The 24,347-nt window shown below is 48.0% G+C and overlaps 1 protein-coding gene across 1 annotated transcript in view; it reads right to left on the bottom strand.

Moving 5' to 3' along the window:
• Positions 1 to 17,038, bottom strand: part of ANKDD1A (ankyrin repeat and death domain containing 1A) — a 38,311-nt gene extending 21,273 nt beyond the window's left edge. Inside the window, exons 1-7 of the mRNA XM_040492180.1 lie at positions 16,977 to 17,038; positions 13,489 to 13,592; positions 11,176 to 11,450; positions 8,652 to 8,760; positions 7,905 to 8,003; positions 2,986 to 3,090; positions 2,150 to 2,248 (exon numbers count right to left, since the gene is read on the bottom strand). Coding sequence (XP_040348114.1) covers positions 2,150 to 2,248; positions 2,986 to 3,090; positions 7,905 to 8,003; positions 8,652 to 8,760; positions 11,176 to 11,450; positions 13,489 to 13,592; positions 16,977 to 17,010 — 825 coding nt within the window. The 5' untranslated portion in view covers positions 17,011 to 17,038. The remainder of the gene's footprint in view (positions 1 to 2,149; positions 2,249 to 2,985; positions 3,091 to 7,904; positions 8,004 to 8,651; positions 8,761 to 11,175; positions 11,451 to 13,488; positions 13,593 to 16,976) is intronic.
• Positions 17,039 to 24,347: the final 7,309 nt, after the last annotated feature.

The following is a 24,347-nucleotide window of genomic DNA, read 5'->3' as shown; positions in this document are numbered from 1 at the left end:
GGGGGGGGGTCTCAGAGGTCTACCTTAGCAGGCCGTGGGGTCCTAGCAGGAGTCAGACATTCAGTGGCCCAGAGCCTAGAGAAGCTTACTATGCCTCCTCCCTCAAAGAAATTCAAAATAAAAACACTTTTCACCTGAAAATACAAAACATAACAGGGGCATGCAACTTTAAAATCTTCTTTCTAGAATTTCTGATTGCAAGATTCTGGGTAAGCTCATCAAAGCTGGGCTTTGCTTGGTTTCCGGTTTTGGTGCTCCAGCCTTCCTGGCACCCTGAGTACAATCATGTTTTTGCCTCCTGGGTAGATGGGTCCTGGCAGGCACAGTCCTTTACTCCTCTCTGTACTCCCAGTTCCTGGCCCACAGCCTAGTCCAGAGCGTGACCTGCTCAGCCCATGTTTCCAGAATGAAGAAAATCAGCCTGATCTGATTCTCAGGACCAAAAGGATGAGTGTGGACAGCTGGATTGAGTGCAGACCCCAAGGGCTTAGTGCCTCATGAGGCAGCTTGAAGAGAGGCAGCAGCCCAGGGCTGGACATTAGGTTACTAATTCCAAACCCAGATGAACCTCTGTCTTTGCTGTGTGACCTTGGCTAAAGCATCCCCCTCTCTGGACCTTAGTTTCCACATCTATAAAATGAGAATGTTGAATTGGCCCTTAATGAAGAACACTTCCAGTTCTAAGACCCTGTGGTGAATTTATATATGAGCTCTCTGTCACTAACTTATAAACAGAACTCCTTTATGCTGGCCAAGCACATTAATCAGGAGATTAATAATGAAGTCGGTCCCAGGGTGCCTAGGTGGCTCAGTCAGTTAAGCTTTCGACTCTGGGTTTCAGCTCAGGTCATGATCTCACAATTTATGTGTTCAAGTCCCACTCCTAAGCCTAACAGCATGAAGTTGCTTAGGATTCTCTCTCTCTTCCTCTCTCTCTGCCCCTCCCCCGTTTGTGCTCTATTTCTCTCTCAAAATAAACTTAAAAAAAATTTTTTTAATAAAAAAATTATGAAGTCTGTCCCTTTGTTGGAAGCATTGTTTAGAATTTGCTGCAACATACTTGCCTAATGATTCACAATGGCCCCTGATAGGAGTCATTTGCAGGGTTACCTCTTCAATCCCCAGCCCTCCCCTCTTCTCAGATTGGTGAAATCCTGCTAATAAACTCTCCACCCTGAACGAACTGCTCCCTCCTCCGGCTCTCATTCTATTTTTGCCATAACCATAGTAGAAGACTAAATCACAAAGAAAGTAAATAACCAGCAGGTGTGGGGCCACCACCACCCCCTAACTCTTCCCCTCACCCCCAACAATAGACATCCTCAGGGGCATCACAGTGCTGCTCAAAACCACTCCAGGCAGCACCACCAGCCAAAAGTGTGCCATCCTGGCTCCCCACATCTGATCACAGGTTTCCACTAGGGCTGTGGCATCAGGTTCCTTGAGTGAAAAACTATGTCTTAGGGGGACGCCTGGGTGGCTCAGTTGGTTAAGCGCCTGACTTCAGCTCAGGTCGTGATCTCACGGTTCGTGGGTTCGAGCCCCGTGTCAGGCTCTGTGCTGACAGTGTGAAGCCTGGAGCCTGCTTCTGATTCTGTGTCTCCCTCTCTCTCTGCCCCTCCCCTGCTCGCTCGCGCTCTCTCTCAAAAATAAATATAAAAAAATTAAGAAAAAGAAAAGAAACTATGACTCTTGGATATCTGTGCTTCTCACCAGCAGCACAGGGAGGACCCATAGCATGTGCTCAAGAAATGGCTGCCGGGTGAACATCAGACACTCTCTGATCCTTAAGCTGCCTGCCCCTCCAGCACACTGGAGTCAGAAGTAGGTGCAGGTAAGGGACGCCTAGGTGGCTCAGTCAGTTAAGCATCCAACTCTTGATTTCAGCTCAGGTCATGATCTCATGGCTCATGGGTTCAAGCCCCGTGTCAACAGTGCGGGGCCTGCTTGGGATTGTCTCTCTCCCTCTCTCTCTGCCCCTCCCCAGCTTGCATGCATTCGCATGCGTGATCTCTTGCGCTCTCTCTCAAAATAAATAAATAAGCTTTTAAAAGAAGAAGAAGAAGAAGACGACGACAAAGAAGGCAGCACAGGTAAGCTGCCAGTGCCACACTGGTCACCTCCCTCCCCTGGGACCCAGTTACAGTACCTTATCTTTCACACTGTGCTCGCAGCCAGAGCCCACAAGGAAGTCCAGAGCGTCCAGCTGCCCATGCTCAGCAGCCCTGTGAAACGCTGTCCTTCCCAGCTGACGGGGGAGGGGAAGAAAGTGGCCCTTCTTCACCCTGCAGTGGGCACACCCACCCTGCCCACCTAGCCAACTACTCTGGGCTTGCGGAGGGCCTCTCCTGACCCAGAAGCTCTCCCCTCCCCTTACCCTACATGCTTTCCCTGGAAAGCCCAGACTGAACTCTCCAACAAGATCCCACTGGGTGGGGTTCCTCCCCCACTGAAATCCTTCTGTGGCTTCCTGCTGCATACTGAATAAAGGACAGATTTCTGAGGCTTGAAGTCAGTGGAGATTTCCATGCAGGGCTCCCAACAAGCCCCCTGGCTCTCACTCCCCAAATCACAAACCATCCAAACTCACACACAAAGGGCCCTTTTCTACCTCTAAAGCTTTAGCAATGCTCTCCTCTCTATTTATAAAACCTCCCCGCTTTCCAATCTTACCAACAAAACCCAGTTCATTAACCCAGTTCATTCACCAAATGCCACCTCTTCCAGGAAGCAGAAAGCAGTGGCTCCTGTCTCTAACCTACCTAGTTAGTCCTTATCAGAACCTCTCTGAGGGAACTGATCATGTTCCTCCTTTATCTGACTCATTTGTGCCCTAATGCCCCTTCTAGGCCTGCAGTTCCCTGAGGGAGGGTCCAGTCTGCACTACCCTCATAGCTCAAAGGATGCACTTAAGGAATGGGCAGGAGTGGCCCCAGGAGCCCCAAGCCCAACGGGAAGGACAAACAGCCTTGAGGCCACTCTTACCTTGTCAGCTTGGTCCAGGGGCACATCCTCCAGGTCTTCCATTATGAATGCGAGCACTGGCACGTGGCCTTTTTGGGCTGCACAGTGTAGTAATGTCAGGCCGTCCTGGAAACAAGCCCAGGGTGGTCCCTACAGTCTACCAAGGAGGACCCTTCTCACCCACTGGCTGTCTCCCAAATGGTGAATGTTTGCAACCTAGAACACAGCTTTACCATGGAAACAACACAGTATATAAATGGGGAAAACCACAAGTGCCCACTCAGCCTCACAGAGCCTGGTAGGAATCGGGACGCCAGAGTTCAAATCCCAGCTCCAGCATTTATCAGCAATGCAGTCTGGTCTTAACCAAGTTATCTGTACCTCTATAAGCCTCCATTTTCTTATAGGTCAAATCAGGATAATAACCCCTGACTACCTCAGTGGGTGGCTGAGGGGGTTGGACAGCATCCTCTACAGCAAGTTTTGTTATACGCTGAAAAATAATTCGGGATGTAAGGTGAGGTTGTATAGCACTAATAGTCCTCAGAATACTACCCACCACAGGACATTGTTATAAGGTTCTAGCATCTGCTTACCTTGACACGGCCCCAAAAGAAGAAGGTGACTAAGTCCCCAGTGTCTGTCTCTAGGTGATAACCTCCTAACCTTCTGGGGAGGAGTGAGAGCTGATGGGGTCTGCAAGGACTAGGAGGTGTTAAAAAGGAGAAAACAGACCCAAAATGGAGTCACCTGTGCTAAGGCCCACCCATCACCAAATCAAGACTTTAATACCTAAGCTAACTGCAGCTTCAGCCTCTCCCAGATAAGTCATCTTAGCCAGTCAGTCTGGATCTTCCTGGTCAACAATAGGGAGGAAATCCACCTGACAGGGGCACCTGAATGGCTTAGTTGGTTAAGGGTCTAATGGTTCATGAGTTGGAGCCCTGCATTGGGCTCTGCACTGACAGTGCAGAGCCTGCCTGGGATTTTCCCTCTCTCTCTCTCTCTCTCTTTCTCCCTCTCTCTCTCTGTCACTCCCCCATTCTCCAAATAAATAAATAAACTTAAAAAAAACAAACAACCACCTGATAGACCACCCCCACTGTCCCCTGAAGGAAGGTGATCTTTCCTAAAACAATCCAGTCTTTGCTGGAATAACTTCTTTGCCCCACTTTCTTTTGCCTATAAAAGTCTTTCATTTTATACAGCTCCCTGGAGCTCCTTTCTATTTGCTAGATGGGATGCTGCCCAATTCATGAATCATTGAATAAAGCCAATTAGATCTTTAAATTTACTCACTTGAATTTTGTTCTTTAACAGACAGAAGTGGCCAGGGTGGGAAAAGGGGTCGGCAGAAAGATGGTCTCTTGGCTCCAGAAGCAATATTTTAGTGAGGGAGGTTTGCAAATCCTGTTTATAGCCCAGAGCTTCTACCAAGGCATTGCATTATAGCTAGATTGTTTAGAGCACTGTTTTTCAAATGGATTGCAACCATCGATAGATCATAAAAATCAACAGAATGATGTTGTACATCTTGACAGTAATTTGGATTACGCTGAAGTAAAATTTGTCAAATCCCAGTGAATATAAACTTAAGACTTGTATATTTCATTTTAAGCAAAGAAATTGAATTCTAGTGAATGTTATGCATACGGAGTATTTAGAGGGAAGTATAGTGATGTCTATAATTTATCTTGAAACACTTCCAAAATTTATAAAGAACTCTAAAAACTCATCGATGAGATATTAAACAACCCAATTAAAAAGTCATTTGGACACAAAGAAGATATAAAGGTGGCAAAGAAGCATATGAAAAGATATCTAACATCATTAGTCATTATTGAAATGTAAATTAAAACCACAAAGCATTTCTGACAATAGAGTTTGGGAAGGGAAAAATGCTAACACTCCAATGGAGAAACCTGGGCGACACCACTTAACCACGTGATCAAGCGTGAAATTATGGTTTATAATAAGAAATATATATTTGGGCTTGATCCTGTTTCTGGCACATAGGTCCTAAAACCTTTGGAATTTTCTAAGTGTACAGGGCGGTTAAGACGTCTACTGTTAACGTTAATTTGGTTACAAGGGAAGCCCCAAGGTAACTGAAGACGTGGTGGGGGGAGGGGGATGGGGGACTGGTTGCCTGGGGAACCAACTAGACCAGAGGGTTGGAACTTTCAGCCCCACCCCCTGACCTCCAGGGAGGGGAGAGAGGCTGGAGGTTGAGTCAATCACCAATGGTCAAGAATTTAATCTATCCTGTCTATGAAACGAAGCCGCCATAAAAACGGGAAAGGACCGGGTTCGGAGAACTTCCAGGTTGGTGAACTCAAGAACACAGCCATATGCCGGGTCCCATGATCCACAAGGACAGAAATTCCTTTGTTCAGGACCTCACCCTATGTATCTCTTCATCTGGCTATTGATTTGTATCCTTTAATATCCTTTGTAATAAATTTATGATCTAGTGAGTAAACTAGTTTCCTGAGTTCTGTGAGCTGCTCTAGCAAATTAATCAAAACTAAGGAGGGGGTGGTAGGAAACTCTGATTTATAGCTAATTGGTCAGAAGCCCAGGTAACAGCCTGGACTTGGGATTGGCTTCTGAAATGGGGGTGGTCTTGGAGGTCTAAACCCTTAACCAGTGGAATCTGACACTATCTTTAGGCAGATAGTATTGGAATTGAGTTAAATTTGTGGGAAACCCAGTCAGTGTCCATGGAGAATTGACTTAATTGCTTGGTGGTGTGGAAAAAAGCACACACATTGGAGTTGGTATCAGAACTGGATCAAGGTAACATCACCAGTGACGGGCCATGTTGGTACTGATAAAGTTAATTCTTATATTGAGACCTACAAAATGAAGGCTGCCCCAGTGACCTGGCCCAGGTCACAAATCTAAATCTACCTCAGCCTGCACTTACAGGAAACCTAACGTAGAACAATGACAATCTAACATACACTCAGCTGTACTAGCTCCCCTGACCCTAGAAAACAGGACCCACTAGCCTTACAAAGAAATCCCCCTAGCAGCCAATCCTGCCATTTCTGTGTTGCTGCTTTGGGGGCTCTATAAAATTCGCTCTTACCCAAAATCTCTCCAGAAGAGTGTTCAACTGTTGTGAAGGGCTGTACTCCCCCAACCCAGGGACTGTTTTCTTTCGAATAAAGGACATTAAACTTGCTACAAAGCTGCCTTTTGGGGGCACCTGGCTGGCTCAGTTGATCTTTAGGTTGGGAGTTCGAGTCCCACACTACCAAGGCCTTGCATTGGACACTCAGGAGTGCCTGGGTGGCTCAATGGCAGAGAGTTTATTTAAATAAATTATTTTTGTTTTGTCACTGGACAGTATCATATATCCCCTGACAGGAGGCAATGAAGGACACTTAACCTCTGTGGTTTTCTACTCCAAATTCCATGACCCCATTCTAATCATGAGAAAAACATCAGACAAACCCAAATTAAAGGACATTGTGCACAATACCTGACCAGTGCTATTCAAAAGTGTCAAGGTCGTGAAAAACAAGGAAAGACTGAGAAATTGTCATAAAATTGGAGGAGAGTAAGGAGACAAGATGATTAAATACTTTGTAGGACATTAACAGAAAAACTGCTGAAATGTTAATACAGCCTATAGTTTGGTAAAACTCTAGATATCACCAGTGCCTGGCAAAGTAGAGCCAGGTAAACAGTGGGGGGAAAGAAAACTCCAGGGCCAAACAGAGTGTGGTGCAGTCATGGCCTGGCTCAAGGTTCCTCTACAGGTGAGATAAATACCTCCAGGGAGGTCCTCGAACAAGGAATAGAAAAGTAGTGGGTGGGACTGCTTGCAAAGATGGACACAACTATTCCTCACACCTCTGGAAACACCCAAAGCAATGGGATTGTGTACTCTTCTCATTAAGGGGGAGAATCCAATATTCTCTATCCCCTGAATCCAGGCAGGCCCTGCAAGGGGCTTCAAGCAATAAAATATAGTCGAAGTGGTATCGTGTGACTTCCCAGCCTTGGCTTCAAAAGACCATGCCACTTCCACTCTTGCATTCGCTCATCATTGCAACTAATACTAAACCTTTAAATAGAAGTTTCTAAAAATAAAAATGTCCCTTTTTTCCCCACCCTGAGTTCTAAAGGATCTCCAGATTGAGAACCCCTGGCTGACAGCGTTTGGTCCAGAAATGTTTGCATTTTCATAAGGGCCAATGACCCCCTAAAAGGTGAGACACCAGTGCAGAGATCCCCAGCAGAGATCTGACTTGCTGGGGACCCTCCTCCCTCATACCACAGAGCACACCAATGAGCCGGGAGAGACTGCCAGGTTCCCTAATGTGCCAGGCACTGAGCCAGGTACTTTACACAGAGTACTGAGTTTCTCCCTCAGCTCAGAGGTGGGTACTAGCATCCCCATTTCCCCAGTGTGAAAACTGAGGCTCAGGATGCTAAAGTAATTTGCCCAAGGTCCCAGCGTTTGGTAACCAGAACTTTCCTCCTTCCACCCAAGGGAGACAGGGCCCAGAAGAAGAGGGGAGGAGGCCCCGACCTCTCTCATTAAATCTTCCTAACCACCCTCTGAGGGTACTACTTTGACTCCTCCTGTGTGAATAAGGAGGCTGCCCAGAGGGCTAGGGACTATTCCAACATGGCAGAGTGGTAAAGGGTCGGGGGCATTAGAAGAAAGAGGCTTTTAATGCTGATGGAAGAACCACCCCAGCAACTTCTCCCAGCCCCAGTGGAAACACTGAGCGTCCCAACTTCACGGGGCTGAGCTCAGCTGCGACTTCCAGAGGGTTCTCAGAAGGCAGGGGCAAGCTGGGGCAGCAGAGTCACCTGGGGAGTAGGAGGGAGCAGAGGTGGGGGCAGACCCATGCTGCAGGGGCAGGGCACAGAGGCGGCAGAGACTCCGGGAGCAAGGGGTCTGCCATCCGAGGCCTTACCTTGTTCTTGCAGTGGATCTTGGCCCCAGAGTTGACCAAGATCTGCAGGATCTGTAAGTGGCCGAACCAGGCAGACAGGAGAAGCGAGTTCATCCCAAACTGGGGGAGAGGACACAGGGAGGTGAGAAGAATGTAAGCAGGTATGGCTGTGCCACCTGGGCCCATGTCTGCACTGAAAATCATACAACCATAGGGACCATAAGTGCCACCCAGGCTGGGGAGCACCAAGATTTAGGAATATAAAAACCACGGCATTTTTTAAAAATAGGGGCTGAGACAAAATATAGAAATAGGACTTTTTAGTAAAGCCCAAAATAGGGGCTGATTATTGCAAACTTTTGTTTTTGCTAAATAAAATTTAAAAAGAAAACAGCTACCATCTATTCTCCCCATCATGTAATAAACAAGGAACATTTTAGGGATGCCTGGGTGGCTCAGTCGGGTGAGCGTCCAACTTCAGGTCGGGTCATGATCTCACAGTTCATGAGTTCAAGCCCCACACTGTCTGTGCTGTCAGCACAGAACCTGGTTTGGATCCTCTGTCCTCCTCTCTGTCTGCCCCTCATCCCCCCCTCAAAAATGAATAAACATTAAAAAAGTTCTTTAAAAAAAAAAAGCAGGAACATTTTAATACAAAAAGTTGGGGAGAAACTAATTAGAGAAGATGCTCTTTCCAAATACAGCTTCATGAAAAACACACTACATTGTTCTTATTTTCTGATTTGCTGTGACTGGTAAAGACCTCACCCTGGACTGGTGTTTGAGAACCAACTGTTTGAATCTCCTACAGGACGTCCTCCAGGCAGATGGCTTAAGCCAGCAGATGCCTTGCCACCTTACAAAGACATCCACTGCACTGAAAAACACCACTCACTGTTGGAAAGCCCCTCTTTCCGCTGTACTAAAATCTGAATCCCTGGTGCCTTCCACCCCACATGCCCTTTGGAACAACTGAGAATATGTCTGGGCCCTTTTTTGATGGCGGCTCACCACCTGTTTGCAGGAGCTCTTCCCCAGCATCTGTGAAGCACTCTGAGATCATCAGAGCCCCTTCCCTGACCTCTGCCCTCATGGGGTTATGCGGAAGACCCAGCACTGGGTAGAATATCAGTAATTGTGGGCTGGCTGGCTGAGGGAGAGAATGTATACTCATCCCCAGCCCTGGGCGGGTGGGGGCGGGAAGCCCACAGGAACCTGGGAATGAAAAGGATCAAGGCTCAGGGCTGGGAGAGGAGAGTCATGAGAGCCAGAGCCTCCTGTCAGTGGGAACCCCAGGGATACTTCTGCATCCTAGTTCCAAGAACTGTCCAGGACAGAGCCCTATGGCATATCCCTAGAGACCTTCCCCCCAACAGCAGGATTTCCCTCTCTTTTCTCCCTCACCCTTCTGTTACTAAAGTAGGCATATTCATCACCTTTCTTAATTTTCAAAATACATTTATTACTATTTGCAAAGAAAATAGAGAAGAGTTATAAAAGCACTCTCTCTTAACTATTCTTCCTCATACCTTCTTTTCTCACTCATTCCCTCAAGGAAGAAATAAGAAATAACAGAGCACAGTGGTAACAGTGGAGGGGTCTTTGGGGGCAAAGGCCTATCGCATGACATTCCAGTATTTTATTGGGAAACTCAGACTAAGGATCCTAGATATTCTCCTTTTAAGAGATTTATTTTTAATTTATTTTTGAGAGACAGAGAGAGATATAATGTGAGTGGGGGCGTGGGGGGGTGGGGGGACAGAGAGAGAGGGAGACACAGCATCAGAAGCAGGCTCCAGGCTCCGAGCTGTTAGCACAGAGCCTGACGCGGGGCTTCAACCCACCAACCGTGAGATTGTGACCTGAACCGAAGTCAGACCCTTAACCAACTGAGCCACCCAGCGCCCTGATACTCTCCTTTTAGCAACAGCTCTAAACGAGGAGATGGGGCAGGAGTGGGGAAGAAGATGTTGCTGCCACACCCCCTAGCCCCAGTTTGTAATTAAGCTCCCCCTTATGCTGGGGCCTGGGAGCAAAGAGAATCCAGGGCAAAGAAAAGTATTTCTGTTAAAGGTAAATCTCTGCAGGGGAGTTTATAATGCCTTAAAATTTATTTATTTATCTACTTATTTTATTTAATTTTTTAACATTTATTTATTATTGAGAGACAGAGAGAGACAGAGCATGAGCATGGGAGGGGCAGAGAGAAGAGGAGACACAGAATCCGAAGCAGGCTCCAGGCTCTGAGCTGTCAGCACAGAGCCCGACGCAGGGCTCGAAATCATGAACTGTGAGATCATGACCCGAGCTGAAGTTGGATGCTTAACTGACTGAGCCACCCAGGCACCCCATTATTTAATTATTTTGTGAGAGACAAGGAGAATGCAAGCAGAGCAGGAGCAAAGAGAGAGGGAGAGAATTCCAAGCAGGCTCTACACTGTCAGCACGGAGCCCAACACTGGGCTCAAACTTACAAACTGTGAGATCATGACCTGAGCCAAAATCAAGAGTCAGATGCTTAGACTGAGCCACCCAGGTGTTCCTTTTTTTTTTTAATTTTAGAGTGAGAGAGAGAGTGAACTGGGGAGAGGGGCAGAGGGAGAGAAAGAGAGAATCTTAAGCAGGCTCCACACTCAGCATGGAGCCTGACATGGGGTTTGATCCCACAGTGCTGGGATTATGACCTGAGCCGAAATCAAGAGTTGAGCACTCAGGAGTGCCTGGGTGACTCAGTTGGTTGAGCATCTACTTTGACTCAGGTCATGATCTCACCGTTCTTGAGTTCAAGCCCTGCATCCAGCTCTGTGCTGACAGCTCAGAGCCTGGAGCCTGCTTCAGATTCTGTGTCTCCCTCTCTCTCTGGCCCTCCCCTGCTCACACTCTCTCTCTCTCAAAAATAAATAAACATTTAAAAAAATTAAAAATAATAATACATTAGGAGTTGGACATTCAATCCCCTGAGCTACCCACGTGCCCCTAAGCTTAGATTCTTAAGTGTATCCCTGTCAAATGTCATTGTCAGACCCAGCCCTTTCCTCAAACCTAGACCCTGTTATTCTTTAGGGCTCTCTCTCGGCAATGTGTCACCTGCCAATTTGTTAGTAAGACTGTTAGTCTTCATTCCAGTCTCTGGTTAAAGTGTTAAAGAGCAGAGTCCCGTGGCATATCATGAGAGACCTACCTCCTGAGTATTTTACTAAAAAGTCCTTTATCAATGCACCCAATTATTTGTTCTACAGCCCGTATCTCTCCCTGTTCACATGGTATCATGTGGGACTGAAAGGCTGAGAACTAAAAAGCTCTTGAAAATGGAGAGGTCCTTATGGCTGTACAGGGGAAAACTGGGATCATTGCAGTGTCACTGGCCCTTGAAGACTGAGGGAAGAGGGGTGAGGGGAGAGGCAGAGAGGCAGAGAATATGATCTCAGGATCATTTGGAAATATTAACCCGAATGAGGGGTCCCCTACCGCATCCTCATCGTCCACAGCAACCTCATGCTCCAGGAGCAGCCGCACAGCTTGCTCATGCCCTGCACCCGCAGCCCAGTGCAGGGCTACCCTGCCCACCTGCCAGGAGGGAGAGAAGAGCTGTGAGGCACCAGCTGCCTGCCTGGCCCACCTCCCCACCCCCTCCCACTTCCTTAGCTGCAATTCAGCTGGTCTGCAGGGTGGAAGGGCCTTTGCTGGCTCTAGTGACAAGAGGGCAGGGCCCCAGCCCCACTCAGGCCCCTTTCTCCTCCTCCACATGACAGCAGCTGAAATGAACATAGTCAAACACAATGACTAGACCCATCCGTCTCTCACCTAAAACTGCACAGTTTCCCACTGCTCTTGGGACAAACTCCTAACCCTAGGCCCTGTGAGGCCCTGCCTGCCACGGCTTAGAAATGCCAAACTACTCCCCCACGGCCTGTCTTTGTTCCTGCTGCTCCCTCTGCTGGACAGCCACCAGTCGGAGGATTATTGTCCTAGTCCCTGAGGGCCCCTGACTACCTGGGTCAATCCCCTTCTTCCTTCAGAATGGGCTGAAGGGGCCTGGTCCCCCACCCCTTTGTCAGACTACCCTGGAAGTTCATCATGGTCTTTGGCCTCAGCACATGTGAGCAGGACTGGGGGAATCCTCCTTCCTCCAGCTCATGACCTGCAGTTTTTAGCTTATAAGGGAACAACAAAAGGAAATGCTAATTTTCTGTGTGGTCTTCCTTCCTCAAGGCTTCTGCCCACACTATCCCCTCTTCCTGTCTTCACTCAGGCTCCTGCAAAAATCCCTGGTTGCTACAGGTAGGGGGGCCCCCTCAGACCCTCCACATGCTCTCAACTTAATCACAGTGGGAAAGAACTGTTCATGAGACACATTGTTTAATATCTGTTCTCCCCACCCGGACTCCAAGAGGGCAGGGACTCCATCTGCACAAGTTCTGCTCTGTCCCCAGCACCTAGCACAGTGTCGGCACAGAGTAAGCCCTTCAGAAATACTGACGGATTGAATGAATAAACAAACAAGTAAATGAATGAATCTGGCATTAGCATCCTATCATCCTACAAGTCCATGCTTCCTTGCAAGTGTCTGCCCAGGAGCTGAGACTGAGGCTCCAATTATCAATGAAATGTGTGACCTGAGGTGACTTGTTGACTGTCTGTGCCTGCCTTGAGCTATAAATAGGACTAATCCTTCCTGCCCTCCTCACCTCTCAGGGGGTGAGTGAGGACCACCAGGAAACAGGTGGATGAGCACATCAGACATCCCTGGGAATTCCTTTTACTCTTACTGGGCCCCAGGCAGGCAGGCCCTGAAGACCCAGGTCATACCCTTGTCGTGTCACCCCAGACAGAGCAGCCTCTGCTGCATGCAGGAATCCTACATCCAACCCTTTCAGCCTCCACTGACCTCCCACCCAGGCTGACATCCCCCAAGACAAGCCTGGCAGCCAGAAGCCCCAAGGTAGGGAAAAGCTACCCTGAGTGGCACCCAGGACTATCCCCAGGGCTCCCCATCAGAAGGAATGGCTTTTCTCTGTCTCCTCCCCCAGCGGGACTATAGATCACCCCATTGGCAGCCTTCCCTGAGGTCTGATCAGTGGGCTAGGTGTGCCTCCCTGTCTGGTCTTTGAGCCCCCCCAGGACCTGCCTGGGCCCATAGTGGGCGCTCAGAGATCTAAATTAAATTGCTTCCTCACACATGCTCAGCCTGTCTCGGTCTGGCCTTTCATGGTCTTGAACCCCTGGATTTCTGACCATAGGCATCATTTCATCTTTCTCCCTCCAGTCCTCTGCCCCTATCTGCCTATCTGTCAGCCTCTGATTCCTGACCTTCAACCCCCCTGCCCTCCTGACTCTAACCTTTGTTCCTTGTGTGTGCCTTTCAGGTGGGGGATGGGGATTGAGCGCGTGAGTTCTCAAATTGCCCAAGCCTGGCTAGGAATCCCTGACTTCAGAGAGGCCTCAGAGACCTTAAGCCAAAGTGGACAATCTGAGCCTCCCCCAAGTAACATATGCAAATGCTCCTGCCTCCGGCTCCAGGAACTGTTCCTCCTGCGTGGAGGTGTCATCATGCAGGCACTATTCCTATCCAGGCACCCTGATTTGGAAGAGCCCCTTTACGAACGTGGTTTCTGGCCCTGATGTTGACTTTCCTCTGGATCAGTTCCTTCATCCTTCCGATGTTGTTCCGACGGGCAGCTTCATGGAGCTGCCTTTCCAGAGGAAGCACTAGGGGCAGAAAAGGGGATATGGAATGAGGGGGAGAGCACACCACACTGCATACAGAGGAGAGGTGAACAGCTCCTCCCTGGCCCTGAACGTGTACCAGACAGGGGGTCTTCCAGGTGGAAATGGTGGCAGGGATGCCTCTCCCCCCTTTTAGGGGACGTCCCCAGACAAGCTGCTTTTCTTCACTAACTCAACCCATATCCACACAACCAGGACTCAGCAAAACCCTAAAGATGGGACAACATGGCAAGACCATCCACAGGAGCCAGGTGTGTGCCTGTCATGGCCCTCAGAGGTGCCCCATCATCCAGTTTTCACGACCCTAAGAGCAGCTCTTGAGGAAGGGAATGGAATTCATTCCCACTGGAGTTGATGACTACCTTCCTATGGCTTTGTCCAGTGAAGAAGGCAGCCAGGATTTACTGAGCCACCTACTTCATCAGGCACGGGCAAGGCCAGAGGCATATCACCCGGCTTCTCTGTCCTCGTCCCTCCATCTCATCTCTCTTCATCCCCAATCCTAACCAGCTGTTGCCTCCCAGCTGTGGGGCCCACCCTGATTTGCCTTCTCTCAGGGTTCCTCTTGCCTCAATGCTGCACCATCATCTCCGACTAGAGGGAGCCTCAGAGCTCCCCCTGCTGGTCTCCTGCCATTGGCAGCGGTGGTCTCTGCTGAGAGGGGTGGTGGCCAAGCCAGGAGGACCCAGGCCTGGTGATGTGGTCCAGGGCACCTCTCACCAGACCCCCACACTGCTGTCATCCTGACTGCTCTTGTCTTGTGAGGATGTCTGGTGTCCTTGGCTGGACTGCAAGCTCCTTGGGGCCCTGGCCACATCTGACCCTTGCTGATCCACCTACAGCTCACAGCAGGCCCAAAGCTGGGCATAAGGAAGAACCCATAAGATTCTGCTTCTATCAGTGACACAAAAATCCTCAGACTAATAGATACCTGTCCCTCCTCCAGAAAGGTTTAGATACACTAGCACAAGGTACAAATATTTGCTGGCCCTTTGCACAGTCATCACAGGGCAGGTAATCTGTGGTTTGATTGCCCCCAAACCCATATCATCCTACATGTTTGGTCCAATGTGAATGTCCAGATCTAGCCCATTGGTGTATCCAGGGACAGGTGGCCAGTGACTTGTCAGAGAAGGCTGGAAAGCACTGAGGTGACAGTCCTGCCATCAATTTGCTTTCCAGATATGGGAGAGGGCCTTGTACTTTCCTGGGCCTCATAGATACAACCTAAGGACCTTGGAGCTGCTGCCCTTGGGCGATCACATGGCCCTAAGTTCAGCTCTGAGTCACTTCCCGGCCATGTGACTTGAGTTACTTAATTATCCTGTGCCTCAGTTCCCTCATCTGCAAAATGGGGAATGTGTGCCACCCTGTAGGGTTATTGTAATGATTAGATATAAGATATGAAAAGCCCCTAGCATGGTATCTGGCAAATAGAGCCATCATCATCATCATCACTATTATTTCTCCGAGGCAAAGGGGTCAGAGAATAAATTCTGGTGGCCAAAGACATGGAAGTGGTAGGGCCTCCTTCACTCAGGGCTCTCTAAGCCTGTGAAATCCCAACCAAAGAAAGCACCTTTCCTACCTGCCCCCTGCATTATTTTTCTCTATAGCACCCCTCACCACAGACATATGCTATACTTACATATTGATGAGGTTTATTGTCTCCTTCCCCCATTATAAGCCCATGACAGGGGAGGTCTTATTTGTTAATTGCTGAATCCCCAAATTCAGGCCTTGGCACACATTTGTTGAATGAATGAGGGACATACAAATCATTAAAACTCTTCACAGGCATTGGAACCATAAGATGCTGTCCCAATTAAGACTCATTGGTCCCCTGGAAAATCAAACCACAAGCTCAAGTAAATGGAAGGAAAGAGGCTTTGAGGGAGAGGCAGCTTCAGGTCAATATTGCAGGGGAGGGGGAAAAACACCATCTTCCAAGTGTGGTCTCCACTGCTAGCTCCACCCTTTCCCACCCCCAAAGGGGACGCCTTTCTTAAAGGTGAGAAGAGGGCTCTTCTGGAAGAACCCTTCTCAGATCTCAAACACCTCCAAAAGCACTGGGTCCCGAGCTTTTGTTTCCTTAACCTCTTGGCTGAACAACACCATGATCCAAGTTCAGGAAAAAAAGCTGGCACTTTAGATGTGAGTTTAGAGAAGCTGGGGATCTAGTACCCAGTCTGCTACTTTCTAGCAGTTCCTAAGGCTAGCCATGTGACCCTCAGAGGCCTTGGTTTCTTTGGTTGTAAAACTGCAGAAGGGTGAAGAAAGGTATCTGTAGAGATCCCTTCCAGCTCTGACTCCCTTTCTCTTAGTGGAAGCCTACAGGTGGCCTTTTAGTGGCTTGTGTCAGCAAACAGCCAAGGGTCTGAATGGGAGCAAGCAGACCCTGCATGACCCCAGTGAAATCAACCCTAATCTCTTTACCATCCACCTCAACCCATGCATCCTCTTTCTGGCCACATCAAATATACACTGTACCCTGGCCTGGGAGACCTTCCCCATGATGCATAGTCTGCCCAGAATTCCCTCCCCCCCACACTAATGCTCCATTGCTGTACATTCTTTGAGGGTGGGTTCAAGAGATCCTCTGACCCAGGCAGAACCCTGCACCCTTTGAAACAGCACCTTGATAGAACCCCTTAACCCAGTGTGAGGACATTGGCACAATCTTTCTCTCTCCCCCTCCCAGGGTGTGCAGCCAAAGCCTCCCAGGCTGGCTGATGCCCACATGGATGCTGTCTGGCCCAGAGACACTGGCACTGAGCACACTCCTTGAGCAAGACTCTCAGGTGCCCTCATCCCACCTGCAGCACACCACAGCTCCCCTCCTGTGGGTTTCATTTTCCCCATCTGCTATGGTCTTCATTCCCCAACCAATCTCAACATTCTGGCAGAGCTAGGGCCTTCAGCATTTCTACCACTTAACGGCTGTGTGACCTTGGGTAACTTATTTAATCACCCTGGGCCTCAGCTTTCTCTTCTGCAAAATGGCGATAACAATATGTCTTACCCATAGGGCCTCTGTGAAGATCAAATAACATGCCTGTCCTGGCTCTTCCCGGCACACAAAGTAAGTACTCAATAAAGGATCGCATAACCATCTTATTTCTAGCTAATGTCTCCACCGCAGCAGCTCCCTGCTCTCGGGACCGCTGGCGCCGCCAAGTCCCAGACGCGCAGCCAATGCTCCCCCCACCCCGGTGTGCGTTCCTCTGGGCGCCACAAAGAAGCCCACGACCGAGGTGGCCACGAGGACAGCGCCAATCGCAGGCTTGGTCGCTCCCCGCGGGGGTTCGGGGATCCTCTGGGCTCTGCCCACGCCCGCCCCCGGGTCCCGCGGCGCGGCTGACTCACGGCCGTCGTTCTCCCACGCCGGGGGCTCCTCCATGCCGCCGCTCCGCAGCCCGGGCGCGCGCCTCTGCCCCACCGCCCGCCGCCCGCCGCCCGCCGCGCGTCCGCCTGGGCGCGGCGCCGCGAGCGGAGGGAAGGGGGCGCTGAGTTGGGGTCGAAGGGCATGGGTTCCCAGGAGCGCCAGGGTGCGCGCGAAAGCCGCTGCTCCAGACCCTTCGGTCCCTCCTGGCCCTGGAGCATGATGTGGGCGCAGCTGCACATCACCTACCCCCGTCCCCATCCCCGACCAGGCTGCAGGTGCCTCCTGGAGCTCCCTCGACATTCCATGCCGATGGCCCCGCGCCTTTCACATCCAAGTCTGGAGGGTCGGGGCCACTCTGGGCTCTGCAGGTCCCCGTGGATGGGGGGGGGGGGGGAGGGGGGGGATTGTCCCAGCCTCCAGGCCCTGGACATTCGTGCAAGGCCTCTGGCAGGCCCCATCCTCAAGACTCTGGAGCCTGCTCAGCTGCCCGGAGAAGCTAAAAGACTTCAAGGGCTTAGGCGGGCATTTAAGGAACAGACACCCCAGCAAGCCTGTAAGCATATGAAGAGATGGTCAGATTATTTATGATCAGAAAAATACAAGTTAAAATGACAATGAAATATAATTTTCAATTAGACTGGCAAAATTAGAAAGGTAGATGTTGGTAGGTAGGGGAATGAGGAGCTGTGACAGTCAGGTGGACTGCTGGTGGGAGTACCCTGGGGCAACCATTCTGGAAAAACAGTCTGGCAGTAATGAGAGAAACTAAACACAGCGAACTTTGGCCCTAAAATGCAGCTCTTTCTCTTACAGCCTCAGAAAAGGACATGTAAAAGGATGTTCTTTGCTGTGTTGTTGTTTTGTGGTTGCTGGGAGTTGGAGGTGACTTGAGGGTCAGCATTGAGGGAGTGCATGGGTAAAATGTGGTAGTATACAACCAGAGATATCAGTGTGAGGCCTCCGGATTGGGTGGGGGCTGGGGGCACAGACCATGAAAGAATTCACTCAAGGCAGAACAAAAGAGATAGAAGTTTCTTGGATACACTGCAAGGGAGCAGGGGGCAGGACAACAAAGGAGAGACTGCAACAAGGCGATGGGCGGGGAGGGTATAGTTATAGGGTGGAGTGAGGGAGTATGGGAATATATGGAATTTTCCCCTTTTTTGGTAACTGTGCCTGGTTGTATACAAGTAACCCATTGGTCATTTAGGGCTGTTTCGAGGTGGGTCACTTAATGAGCCTGTTTGTATTCAGCTTGGTGGTCACTGTGGGTCCTTTTGCCTTGCTCAAGTTTCCATTGCTCAAGTCTGTTACCTAAAAGCAACCTCTACAACCAGGTGTGTTCATAGCAACAGGGATTCAAACAAACATCCAGTGCTGAGCTGAAAAAGTAGAAGAACCCAATGAGACCCTTAACACAATACCAATAAATGCATGCACACAAGACAACACAGATTGAAAAGACACAAACAGAAAGATACACATTACCCATCAGAATGGGTGGCATATCAGACCCCTGAGGGACTGTCCATGTCTTCTCTTCTTTGCCTTTTTGGCTTTAAGGCATTTACAGCCCCTTTAGATTTAGGGTTAGTGAAGTCCCAGGCATCTCTACCCCAAGACAAAGAGCTGTTACTAGTTCTGGGATCAGAGAAGGAAGAATATATTTTAGTCGTTAGTGTAGTTCAGGAGGGCTTCCTGGAGGAGGAAGTATTGGGGATGGCTTTTGAAAAATAACATAATGAAAATAGCTAATAATTAATGAGCCTCAAGCTAAGCACGTTGTGTGGATTATCTCATTTTGTCTCCCAAACCACCCTATATGAAATGGGCATTACCATTTTATGGAAGAGAAACTGAAGCACAAGAGGGTAAATAACTCTCCCTACCTCACATGGGTAAATGCTGGAGCCAGGGTGGTCTGATTCAAGAGCCAGAGCAGGAGCATCTGGCAGGTGGAGAGGACTCTGATGGAGTCAAAGCACTGACAGCAGGCAGTCAGTCACTCTCTAAGCCCTGGCTTCCCAGATGGATGCAGAAGTGCCAGGGAGCAGTTGGCTGGCATGACTGTCCACCTGCCATCTATGATATCCACTGCCCTGGGCCAGCAGAAAGAAGTGGCTGCTGCTTTCTGCATCTCAAACAAGGATGCTCATATCTTGGGATACACGGTGGTGAACGAGGGCCACAGAAACCACGGTCAGGACTTCAATTTTACATCATGCCCGGGAAAGAATAGAAAAGTTGCATTTTTATTAAAACATAAAAATGGTTGGGGCGCCTGGGTGGCTCAGTTGGTTAAGTGTCCGACTTTGGCTCAGTTCATGATCTCACAGTTCATGAGTTTAAGCCCTGCATCCAGCTCTCTGCTATCAGTGCAGAGCCATCTTCCAGTCCTCTGTCCCTGTCTCTCTGCCCCTCCTCTACGTGTGTGTGTGCATGGGCGAGTGTGCTCTCTCTCTCTCTGTCTCTCAATAATAAATAAATATTTTTTAAAGTTTTAAATAACCAAGGTTATATGAGCAAGAGAGTAAGATGCAAAATCCAGTGGACCACTTTGGACAAGGGCCACAGAGTCTTGGGTGTTCACACTGCTCTATCTTTGGGAATATTTGGAGGGAGATATTTGGGGGAACCAAACCCTGGCTCTGTCTTTTTCCTGTCTCCCACCCATCCTCCCCCACGCACTCACTCACTCTGGTGACCCCCAGGTCATTCTCAAAGAAGACAGTACCCAGTTCCACACATACATGCTGCCTCCATCCCTTTAGCATTAGGGACTGTGGGGTCAGAGGACAAGAAGAGGTAAATCAGAGACCAGCACAGTTGACAGGGATAGGGAGAGAGCCTGAGAACACAGTTGCTGGAGCTTGGGGTAGGGCATGTGGGGTGGCTCCAGGACCCGTGTGAGTGTGTGTGACAGGGGGACATGATTGACCTAAACACTGACTAGAAATAATGAGGAAATATCAAAGTGAGGAAACACAGATGGAAAACCTGGTTTGACTGTGGAAAAATAATGTCAATTATAGTCATTTATGAGCTCTACATATCGTTTTAGCCTTTTTGTAGCTTAGTAATGACGCACATCATTTTAATGTTTTTCAATCCCCATGTAACTGAGGCACAGGGGTGCAAGAGCACGTGGCTCTGCGGGTCCCAGACAGACCAGGCCCGACCATGGCTGCAGACAAAATCCAAAGGCAGAGAGACGAGTGGTGGTGGAACAAGAAAGGAATTTATTTCAGTGAGGCCAACACCGGGAAGATAGCGGACTAGCATCTCCAAAGCGCTGAAAATACTTGCAAGATTGTATAAGGAAAATGTGGGACAAAGGTTGGTGGGTACGTGCAGGTGGGCAGTACAGGTCAGGTCCATCATTGTCCTGGGGTCAGTCACGCTGGCTTCGAGCAGTCCCTATTGCTTGAGGGGGTGGTTTGGGTTCACCGGATGCTTTGCCTGCAGGGTCTTTTTGCCTGAGTTAAGAGATAAACTGGAAAGAACTTAATCAACAAATCAATCAATCAAGAACAGATGGAGTCAAAGGGAGGTAGTTGAAGTCCTCTTTCTGGGGGAGGAAAAAAAACAATTAAACTTGCTAAAGTTCCTTCAGTAGAATGAAATTTTCTCTGCCCTGCCTCAGGAGCTTTGCACTTACCATTTCCTTTTACTTGGAACAATTCTTCCCCATTCCTTTTCCATGACTAGCTCTTTGTCATTTTTTGACTGGCCTAAGTGTCAATTTCCCAATGTTAGTTGTGCCACCACTACCCTCATTGTCCCTTTCATAGCAGCCTTTTCCTCCAGGACACAGCTACAATTTGTAATTCTGTGACTCACAAATAACACTGGGACGGGGCACCTGGGTGGCTCAGTCGATTAAGCATCTGACTTTGGCTCAGTCACGATCTCACAGTTCATGAGTCTGAGCCCTGCATTGGGCTCTGTGCTGACAGTTCAGAGCCTGGAGCCTGCTTCGGATTCTGTGTCTTTCTCTCTGCCCCACCACCCCGCGCGCGCACTCTCTCTCTCTCAAAAAAAACAAAAAAAACAACAACAAAAAAAACCCATATATATACACGTATACATATGTATAAATAAAGATTTAAAAAAGATAAAAAAAAAAAAAAAACAAGCTGGGTCTACCTATTCCTACTCAGAGTTCATTGCCCTGTCATTTCACGCATAAAAAGAAACACTCGTGTCTGGTCCAAAGCCTTGAAAAATAATGCAAGTCATTATTTTTAAAGTGGCAGGGAATTCAGGACAGTTCAGACTGTTAAAAAGAAAATCTCAGGTCCAAGATGGTGTCACTTATGCTAGGCCAAGTCACCAAACAGGAGCTTAATACCTAAGTGCAATTTTGACGTCCCCCCCCCCCCCCCTCACAAACATAGTCGTAACTGGTCAGCCAGGAATTTTCTGGTCAGCACCAATGAGGTAATCCGTCACAGGAGCCCTCTCCTTGCCTGGAACAATCCTTTCTTTTCTTTTGCTAATAATTTCTTGTCCCACCCTCCTTCCTATAAAAACCTTCCCTTTTGTAGCGCTCCTCAGGAGCTCCCCTCTATGTGCTAGATGAGCTGTGGTTTGATTCTTGAAGCGCTTAAGAAAGCCAATTAGATCTTAAACTTTACTCAGTTGATTTTTCATTTTTTTAACAAGACACAGCCAAACTTCCTGAAAGCCATACTTCAGTATCTCTTTCCCCAAAGGTCTACTGATTCCAGTGGGGCCCCCATTTCTCCCAAATCTCTGCTTCTCTTCTAATCAGATTCTCTGTTTGTAATGTCCAAATGTTCACTGCACAGCCTGATTTTTCATATAGAATAATTTTGTCTGCTCAGCTAGTCCTGCCACTGGGATCTCCCCCATCACCCCAACAGCCCTATGGGGTGTCCACAAGCAGCCAGTCACCTCCTTCAGACGCTGTAAAGACTTATAGTTTAATACTTTTGAACATGCCATGTGAATATTTATTTGTCTACTTGCTTGTTATTTACCAGCCCCACCCTTTTTTTTTAAAGCAATTTCTATACCCAACATGAGGCTTAAAGAGTAATCCCAGGCTCCACTGACTAAGGAAGCCAGGTGCCCCCTCCTCTACTTCTTTAATTACTTCTATTCACCATTAAATCATGGGGAGAGAGGGAAGGACAATGAGAGAGTCAGTAGAAGGCAAGTCTTAATAGCACACAACTCCACTAGTTGATGGAAGCTCTGACATGTAGATTTGAAGTTCTAAGTGCCCCAAGCAACATTTAGAAGGAGTCCAGAGACTCCTAGATTTTACTTCTCGCTCTGACCTTGCTGGGTTTGGGGGCTGCTCCATTTGGTGGTCAGTGACCATAAGACTTCTCTCAGTTCCAAAGAACTGCTCAGAGTGGTTCCTGGGGCCCTGAGGTCTGAGCTGTGAGGCCTCTAGCTGAGATAAAAGGATCAAGACAAAGAGACGATTTTTTTCTCCTAATGTTTTACTTAGAAAAATTTCAAACTTACAGAAGAGTTGAAGGAATAGTACCACATATATTAATATTTTGCCGTATTTGCCTTATCTAAGAGACAGGAATTTTGTAAAAAAAAAACACACACACAAAAATTTACTATAGAAAATTTCAAATATACATAAAAGTAGAGTGAATGATATAATAATCCTCATATACCTATCATCCAGATTTAGCTGTTAACAATCCTAACTTCCTTCTCTCCCTTGCACTACTTTGAAAATTTTTTTTAATGTTTATTTATTTTTGAGAGACAGAGCATGAGCATGAGCAGGGGAGGGGCAGAGAGAGAGACACAGATTCTGAAGCAGGCTCCAGGCTCTGAGGTCTCAGCACAGAGCCTGACGCGGGGCTCGAACCCATGAACCGTGAGATCATGACCTGAAGTCTGAAGCTTAATGGACTAAGCCACCCAGGCACCCTCCCCTGCATTATTTTGAAGTAAATTCATATTCAACCATATTCAATGTGCTTTATCCATTGAAGTTATTTTCCTTATTGATGCTCAAATTATGTCCTCTTTGGCCAATTGGCACCTAAACCTTTTTACCTCAACCATAGTCAGCTTCCCTGCTTCTGGTGTGACAAGATACTCCAGATTCATCTAGCACATTCCTCTCACCAGACCTGGAATCAGCCATCTCTCCAGGGAGTCTTGGGTCCTTTAATGGGAAAGATTTTTAGAGACCAGTCTGGGCTCTAGAGATGGTCACTGCTACTGGGTTGGTCTTATTTCTAGGACCTTTCAGTGGATAGAGCTAGGAAATGTTTCATTTGTTTCCTGATAAAATGCATCATTTATCATTCCTGATGAAATGCATTCATACTCATGACTGAATATAAGCTCAAATTGAAGACAACAGGGTTTTACCTAACATTATCAAAATTACATCTGTATTTTCTTTCTCCCATGTTGGAAGTCCCACTTCTCAGTGACTCCAACATAATTCCTCATTCACTTTACCTATGAAGTACTGACAACAGTCTGAGAATAACAATTCCAGCATAGAAAACAACAACACGATTCCTAAAAACTGTTTAGGTATTTTTAAGTTTGTCTTGTTGGGGTGCCTGGTAGAGCATGCCACTCTTGGTCTTGAGGTTGTGAGTTCGAGCCCGTGTTGGGTGTAGAGATTACTTGCAAGTAAAAAAATGTATAAAAGTTTGTCTTGTCATTTGGATATATCCCACTAGGGGCATATAATCACATCACTATTTTGAAGTCACTTGGAATAGTTCCTGTGTGGGTATGCCACCAACTCAATGTGCATAGGTTTGAAAAAAAAATGCATAGGTCTCTTTCATTTTTGCTTTTTTTAAATGTTAATTTTGTTTATAATATGTAAACTATTTATATAGTTTCAAAGTCAAGTCTGTGAAGGTTGTCATGGTCAGTTGTCATAGACCAGCAGCTTCCAGCTGGTTCTTGCTCTCCTTCATTCACGTCTAGCTTTTCTTCCCACTTGATGGCCCTAATGACCAACAGTGGCCCTAGGCCACCACAGATGCTCAGAAGCAGACCGAGAGGCATCCTCTATTGAGGAAAGAGCTTCCTACAGACCTCCCTGCAGCTTCCCCTGTAATCGTTTGGGCAGCTGGACATACTTGGTTTCTCATATTGGCTTGCTAGTGACTCCTCTGATCCCCCAACTCCCCCTTGCAGTCACTATCTTTGCCAGCTCCTTCCACAACTGTGCAAAGCAAATTACTATTAAGAAAGTCTGCATCCTAAAAAAAAAAAAAGAGAAAAGAAAGTCCCTATCCTGTAATGTCAGAGTGATTCTGCTCTCCAACTGAATCCTAATGGACTACAATAAACTTTTTTGTTGTTGTTGCTTACCCTTATAT

This window comes from Herpailurus yagouaroundi, unplaced genomic scaffold (assembly GCF_014898765.1).
Source record: "Herpailurus yagouaroundi ecotype Mexico unplaced genomic scaffold, PumYag 184, whole genome shotgun sequence".
In the NCBI taxonomy this organism is placed as follows: Eukaryota; Metazoa; Chordata; class Mammalia; order Carnivora; family Felidae; genus Herpailurus; species Herpailurus yagouaroundi.
This window is presented reverse-complemented; position numbering and strand designations above follow the sequence as displayed.